Below are 8,617 nucleotides of genomic sequence, written 5' to 3' on the forward strand. Positions count from 1 at the left end.
ACAAAACGGAATCAATTACTAACTTCTTGGTAACCTTGTGACTTTCCCTGATCCAAGTGCGAGTCATGTCTTGACCTTTGTTTGTTTTTGGAAAATTGGTTATAAAATCCATGGTAACATCATCCCACTTGCCTATGGTTACCGGTAAGGGTTCCAAATCCCCGTATGGATTCTGATGTTGTGCCTTTACTGTTGCACAAGTTACACATTATGACATGTAAGTTGCCATATCAAACTTCATTGTCAGCCACCAGCAAAAAGATTTGAAGTCCAAGGACACTTTGGTACTGCCTGGGTGTATTGAATACATGGTCGTATGAGATTCTTCCATAAGAAGATCTCGTATACCACCCAATATTTGTACCCAAATGCGATTCTTAAACATCTTTAACCCTTGTTTATCTTCTTCGAATACAAACGTCTTGCCTAGGCGTTTTCCCTTCTTATCATCTTCTAACAGAGCCCTTGTCTGAACTTCCTTGATCTTTTCCACAATCGTTGAGATCACTTCAATCGTTAATGATCTAGCTCTTTTCCCTTCTGGAATCACCTTTCTAATTAAGGCATCATCTACGATATTTGCTTTACCTGGGTGGTAAAGTATCTGGTAATCGTAGTCCTTATGTAGCTCCAACCATCGTCTCTGCCTCATATTCAATTCCTTCTACGTGAGGAGATATTGAAGGCTTTTATGATCTGTAAATAGTTTGCATTTGGTTTCATAATGATAATGTCTCTGGATCTTTAAGGAAAAAAACACTACTGCAAGCTGTAGATCATGTGTTGGATAGTTTTGCCAGTGGGGCTTTAATTGTCTCGAGGCGTAAGCTACTACTTTGTCCCTCTGGGTAAGGAAACATCCCAGTACAATCTTAGAAGCATCAATAAAATCCGTAAAGTCATCAGTTCCTTCTGGTAGGACGAGGGTTGGTGCTTCACACAACCTCTTCTTCAATTCACCAAAAGCTTTTTCATGCTTCTCGCTCCAAGTATAGGCAACCCCCTTTTTGGTCAGGGTTGTCAATTGAGCCGCAATAGAAGAGAAATTTTGGATGAACCTTTGATAGTAGACTGCTAATCCTCGGAAACAACACATTTTTGTCAGACTCTTTACTTTTTCCCATATCATAATGGCTTCTATCTTTGTTGGTTCAACCATAATGCCTTCCTGGTTAACAATATTAATGTTTTGGAAACTAAAAGGGTATTAATTATTGAAGATTAAATATTGAAAATACTAAATGAATTTTGTTAAAATTTTGTAGTTAAATAATTCATTCTCATTATCATGAATTGTCTTTTTCTTTAATGACTAAATGAAACAATAACATTCAATAGATACAACTTCAACGAATGGGTTCATGTCTTAAGAGACAATCTCATGAGAGATATGAAATTGTATACACTTAAAGGTCCAAGTCCTAAACTATTTGCTTTGAGCAATAAGCCTGAAAAATGATACCTAGTAAAGGCATCACCGTGATGCTAAAGATGCTTCTAACATCAAGCTAGGAATAGTTATTCATGACTTCTAGGAAGTCTTGGATAATTTAAACATAAATCTGATGATATAACAGGTCACGCAATATTCCAAAAAATACAATGATATTTTATTTAAAGCTAGTTTAACAATGGAATAATACAAGGCTAAAAGAATCACCTTGTGTGATCCAGGAGGCCCATGTTTTATGGACTGAACACCTTTAAGCCCAAGAAATCTCTAAAGCCCACATAGATGGATCTTGTTTCTTTTGTGAAGAAACTGGACTCTGGAAGAGGATTTAGTATTCTTATTTGGAAAGAAAGTCTGGAAGAGACTAGTACTTCTAGTATCTACTAGATAGAACTCATACTTTTCATATAACACTTAGGTACTTGGTACTTAAATGTTAATATAATATTTTAAATGGCTTGCATATATTTATTGAAGAGTGACCAAGTTGAGCACAACCAAGTTGGAACTACACTCTCGGAGTTTAGTTTATTATTTATGCTTAGAACATAAATTACTTTTAATGTAAAACAATATTTGTTTTGGAACAATGTATGTTTTAATTTAGCATGTCTAAATTTATGTCTCAGTTATTTTATTCAAATGTTTGATAATTTACTCAATCGTTTTTTATAATGATAATATTCATATTCAGAAATGATTAACTTCTATTTATGAGACTAGATCTCTTAATAGAATTGTGAAGTAAATATCAACATTTCATGAATAAAATTAAGTTCTATATTCAAAAACTTTTGACTTAAACTTGTTTTAAATCAAACTCATCTTTGACATTGTTATCTTTGTTATATAAATGGCATTCACATATTCCAACTTCAAGAAAGGGATATTTGAAGGCAAATAATGTAGTTTATTTGGAATATGTGAATCTTATTTATATGTAAATGATTCCTAATGATATTTTCACTAAATTGTAGAGAAATTAATTAAGGAACTATACACTTTCGTTTATGACTTCCTTTATAATGAATGTCCGAGATTAAGCACTAGATACCAAATCAACATTATTAACAACTATAGTAGTTTTAATTATATTTTACGTGGGAAAGCATAATTGTGAAATCTTTGTTGAAGGTTTCAAAAGTTGAGATACAAACCCGTAAAAACCATTTAAGGTCTTAATGATAATAAAGGATGAATAAAATCTTACTTGGTATGATTTACTTTCTAATCGGTAGAAATATCCTCCTTTAATCCTTTTGGGATAATACTTTAATCACTATTAATTGTATCTTGAATACAAATAACAACTAATAAGTAAATTAAAGACTTTATAAGACTTAGTATGGAAAGGCTCTATCCTTATCTTACTTAATGATTTATGGATTTGAAGCTGATGTTGGACTAAAGCTTTTAAACCCAAAATCTACTAAATACATATTTGTATAATACTCTAAACGTGGCTTAGATTGTTATATGAAAACCCACCAAGAATAGGTTCTTTTATTCTTCTGAAAGCTAAGTTGGTAGCAAGCAAGCTTCTAATGACAAAGCAAGTGGGAGGTATATGGATCTTCAAGTAGCTCAAGAACCATAACCTTATGTATTAACTAGTTGATACTAATTTAACAAGGATTGTTAACATTGAATAATAGCTATTCATAAACACAAATTGTTTGCATCAATGGTAGAAATCATCTATGACTTGAGAAATGTGGAATCTCTCATTGATGAGCTTTTATTGATGGTTTCTAGAAAATCCATGAAATACCAGGATGCTATGTCAGATCTCGAATCTGATAAATTACTTAGAGTCATAAACAAGAGATGTAATCCATGTATGAGAATCAAGTATGGGCTTGATTAAAATTTATCCCAATAGCAATGCTAGAAGGATTAAATGATTCTTCTAGAAAGAATAAATTACATGGATAACCATACAGATTTAAAGCTAGACTTGTAGTAAAAGGATTCTCTCATACTCATGTCATTGACTATGGTCCTCATCATACTCATGACATTAACTGTGATCAAACCTTTTTCACTAGTAGCTATTATTAGATCAACAAGGATATTATTTACTATAAATTCATATTCTTAATATGAGATATAGCGAATAGATTTCAAGAAAGACCGTTTTTCTTAATAGACATCTACTAGAAGATATCTATATAGCTTAGCATAGAGTTTTTCTTAATCCATGTTATCCTAAACAAAATGTGTAGAGCTTAAGATCCACTTGTGGATATAAAGCAAACATCTCAATGTTGCAATCATCACTTTAATGTAAAACCACAAGGTATGTTTTTACATCAAAATGAATAGAACATGTGTGTTTACTAAGAACTAGTGGGAGCATAGTGAAATTCCTACTCTTGTATGAATGAGACATACTTAATCATTTGAAATCACATTCTGAATAAGCAAGGTCGTTTTCACATTAACTCGGAAAGTGTTTCTAAATTGAAAGACGTAGGAAGGAGAAGATACATTCTTGGAATGTAAAATCTATAAGGGATAGATAAAATGAATGTTAAAAGTTTCATGCCATTATACATATATTGGCAATATTTTGAAAGGGATCAAGACACAAGATTCTTTTGGAGAATTCTTGGCATTATCATATGGCTCCATTTTGAGCTAGCCTCAAAAGTACATAGCTCATAGGCTTGAACTAGATGAAAGGATTTGTATTCTATTTTCTTAGCAAATAAACTCATCATTTACGCCATATTATGCATAGGACATGATATTTGATCATGATGTAAGCATGTCATAGGATACTAACTAAATACATGGTTAAGTCACTAGATGACTAAGAGAGCATTCTAATAGTACTTTAGAAGAACTAAGAAAATGTATGTGAGACAATTAGTTTAGAAATGATCTTTATGGAAAGAGCTACACAAGATGTTGATTTCTAAACAAAATATAAATAATTATGAATTATAATTGGTTTTTGACTTCATTATGGAATGAAAAGTAAGTTTTGTTGGAATGAGGTCCAAGCAAAACATAATGACACAATCTACTCCAAAATAAGAATACACTACTTTAGAACTTGAATTCAAATATGATTAGATGAATGGGATCATTGAAAAACTATGTTGATTTCTGCCATTCAGGGATCACATAGAAATCTTTGTAACTCCGAGCGTATACTTAATCAAGCTAAGATACTCTATGTCACGAAAGAACACCAATCATATTCTCCAAGAAATTTAATTATACTTAGAGTAAGGTTAAGTATGGAGATGATAGTATTCACAGAATTCACACAAATTAAATTTTGTCAGATCCATTGATAAAGTCATTCTTTTAAGCTAAGTATGAATGGTCACACTTCAGCTATAAAACTTTATTATAATAGAATGGGTTTTTGATTTGGATTTAGTATTTGGATATTGGAACATTATAACAACAACTATTAGATAATGTTATGATATATTGGGATATAGTCATCACATTAATACTTATTGTGTTCTATATTAACATGTTTAATCCATGAATAATGTTATTATTCTAAAAGTTCATAGTCGGTTATAATTGTGAGAGAAATTATAAAGTAAGACTAATATGAATTGGATTGGTTGACTCTCACTAGATGAAAGTAGGCAAGTGGTTGTAACCAAGTTTCATAGGTACTTGTCAGAGAACTAGTATTGAACTGAACTGCGTCAAGATCATCTCATGGATCGCTATCATGAATGATACTTGATTAAAAGGTACTATCTTTGTATCCTTAACACCTGAGATACATAGTACGACTTAAGTATAGGGAGTACTATGCTTTGATATGGTCAAATATTGTTCCTTGACCGGGCAGTTAGAAAAGCCATTTTCAAGTATGGTGTGAACAATTCAAGAGGCTTATGTAGTCAAGATGAGATTTGTTCCTCTTATGTGTTGAGAGTTAGAAATCCAAGGCGCCTTACGAAAAGTTGAACAACTAATGAGATTGATCGCGATCTGTATCTCATGTTCAACATGATGTCTGTAGCAAAGGGATAACTGATAAACTTACCTTATATACCAATTGTAGCTTTGAGCTTTTTGGGAATTTGGCGTTGATAGAATGGCACAAAGTCGCACGTTGTTGGGGGTATTGAAATATTGTTAAACATTCACCACTGTCTATATCAGTCTAATATGAGTATTGCACAAGTAGGAGATTGAAAGGTCAAGTATGCTCAAGAGTCATATTAAAGTGATATTTCTAATTAACATATGATACTAATGGGTCACACTAACAACAACTTGATATAATTGATTATTTATTAGAAATTGATTTTAATAAATATTCAATAAAATTTTTATAATTAAATTGGAAATTATTTATTTCATGGAAATAATAATTTTCATTAGCAAGTAACATTACATAATTCATATGGTATGAATTAAGAAGCCATCCAAAACTTTTTGGACAGGTTGAAACACTTTTGTATTTTACTCAAAAGACAAAGTTTATTTTTTATAAACTTTGACAAAGTTTATTTTTTATAAATTTGGTTTTATAAAATTTAAACTTATTACTTCCTTTTTTTAATCATTTTTCGGAAATTGATGGAAAGAAGAAAGGTATGGCCTTTCACTTAGTTCATTAAAAAGAAATGAAGCATGGGAGAATGCATGCTTGGATATGTTTATGACATGGGGACATATGTGCTTAAAGTGTTAAGACCTAATGGTTAATACTTTCACTTTATGCATATAAGTTTTAGGCTTGCATTTTGGCTAGTGATTGCTTTTCTTCCCTTGATGAAATGGCCGAAACTTGTTCCCTCTCTCTCACTCTCTCTAGTTTTGGTTAGAAAACTTGAAGAACACTTTCATATTTTTCTCTCTTTGTGTTCTTATTTTTATAAGAACATAAAGCTTAAGTGTTAAGAATTTTGGACTAGCATCTACATCAAGTTAAGTCATTGTTGGTGTCTCAAAGGTTCTGTCTTCTTCATCAACTTCCAAGTCTCCCAAGAGGAACCAAAGAACAACAAAGGTTGTTATTTCTTCATCATTTCTATGGTTGGTATTTAATCTTTCTATAACTTGCAAGAAGATCTTTGGTGGGTATAAAATGTTTATGTTATTTCAAAAATTAAAGTGTTCCGTTTGCCATATTTTTGTAAGTTTTTGAAACTAATTTTGAACTAAAACTCAACATGTTCCTTAAATGGTAATCAAGAGAGTTACACATTAAGACACAATTTTTTTGTCATATACTTCCGTCATTTTTAGACCATATTAGAAAAGATTTTAAATTTTGTGAATTTCAAAACGCTAGACCTAAGAGGATATTCTAGAGCAACTAGACAAAATGTTAAAAAGTTAGCTCAAAATGTTATTTATTCGACTGAATTTGTTTGTATAAATTTTAGGCTATAATTAAGTTTAGAAAAAATGTATATGTTATTCAGTTTTTATTTGTTGATTTCATGGGGTTTTTTTCATTTATGTTTCTGCACTTATGTCATGCGTAGGAATGGATATGTCGTGTAGGAATGATGAATTGAGTGTCAATTATTGTAGTTATGAGAACATTAAATGGAAGGTTTAAATGATATTTATTCTTCAAAATCAACAAAAATGACATTTATTGTAGCTTGTGTATCACTAAATTGTATGTTTTTTTTTCCAACAATTCATGTGTATATTATCATATCTATATTTATTAATATCTTAAATATAATGCATATCAAGTTTAAACATTAACAATTCTCATATATTTTCCATAGCCGACTAGAGAGAGTTGGGATGACTAAAAGGCTGGAGTCAGTTGACGGGTGGACGGAGGTTCGACGAAGGAACGTTCAGGTGAGCAAAGGAGCGGAGACCTCGTTCTATGTGGGAAACATCCCCAAAAACGCCAAAATAGGAGAAATTTGATCCCCATTCACAAGGTTTGGGCATGTGGTGGATGTGTTTATCCTGCCAAAGAAGAATCGGAACGGCAAGACCTTTGCTTTTGTCCGATACAAAGGAGTAGAAGATGAGAAAGCACTGGAAGGTACATTACAAGGAATCAAGTGCAATGGTATCGTATTGGAGGTTAACATAACAAGACACCCCAAGAAGGCAGCAAGAGTACCGATGTCCCTCCTCCTCCCCTCCCCCCCCCCCCCCCCCGGTTCAGATTACAACAAATACATACTTTCGTGAATGGTTACGTAAGTAGGGATGTCAAAAAGTCCCATGGGACCCCGTCCCGTTTGAGGAAAAAATTAAAAAAAAATCGGGGGCGAGGACGGGGCGACGGCAAGGTTAACCCCCGTTTTAATTTCGGGGGCGGGGTAGACAATCCTATCCCGAAACCCCCATGGGAACGCCATTAATAAATTACACATATATTTACATATATTAATTATATAAATATAATAAACAATAACATAATTTTGAGCTTCCAAAATTCATCAAAAAACATGTTTTATAATGTTTTTAAGATGTCGTAACTTTTTTATTTTCAACATGTAAAATTCTACTATAAATAATTATTTGTTACATAAAAATAGCTTCATTTAGCCTAAATAACAACTTCTTTTAGCAAAAAAAAAAAAAAAAAAGATAGCCCAAAACCAATCGGGGGTGGGGCGGGGATAATAAAGGGGACTCCGTTCCCGTGGGGGCCCCGTCCCGTTTGGGGAAATTTTTTTTAAAAAATCAGAGGGTGGGACGGGGGCGGGGGCAAGGTTAACCCCCGTTTTAATTTCGGGGGCGGGGGTAGGCAATCCCGTACCAAAACCCCCATAGGGACCCCGTTAATAAATTACAAATATATTTACATATATTAATTATATAAATATAATAAACAATAACATGATTTTGAGATTCCAAAATTCATCAAAAAAACATGTTTTTAAGTTGTTAGTATATTGTTTTTAAGATGTCATAACTTTTTTTTAACATGTAAAATTCTGCTATAAATAATTATTTGTGACATAAAAAATAGCTTCTTTTAGCCTAAATAAAAACTTCTTTTAGCAAAAAAAAAAGATAGCCCAATAACAATCGGGGGCGGGGGTAATAAAGGGGACTCGGTGGTGGGGGCGGGGATAGGAAGGCTGAACATTTCGGGGGCGGAGGTGGGGGATGCACTCCGCGTCCTGTTTGCTCCCGTTGACATCGCTATACGTAAGTCTATACTCATGTACTCATTGGGGAAGCTCTTAG

At 32.7% G+C, this 8,617-nt stretch overlaps 1 protein-coding gene across 1 annotated transcript; it reads right to left on the bottom strand.

Moving 5' to 3' along the window:
- Positions 1–208: 208 nt before the first annotated feature.
- Positions 209–652, bottom strand: LOC145163774 (uncharacterized). The gene has a single exon (XM_079082553.1). It carries the CDS (start codon positions 650–652, stop codon positions 209–211), a length of 444 nt encoding a protein of 147 aa, XP_078938679.1.
- Positions 653–8,617: the final 7,965 nt, after the last annotated feature.

Source organism: Lactuca virosa, chromosome 3, assembly GCF_052849685.1.
Source record: "Lactuca virosa cultivar CGN04683 chromosome 3, Lactuca_virosa_CGN04683_v6, whole genome shotgun sequence".
Lineage (NCBI taxonomy): Eukaryota > Viridiplantae > Streptophyta > Magnoliopsida > Asterales > Asteraceae > Lactuca > Lactuca virosa.

Excerpts from the sequence above, each read along its gene's own strand:
- LOC145163774 (XM_079082553.1), bottom strand. The coding sequence starts at position 652 with ATGAGGCAGAGACGATGGTTGGAGCTACATAAGGACTACGATTACCAG.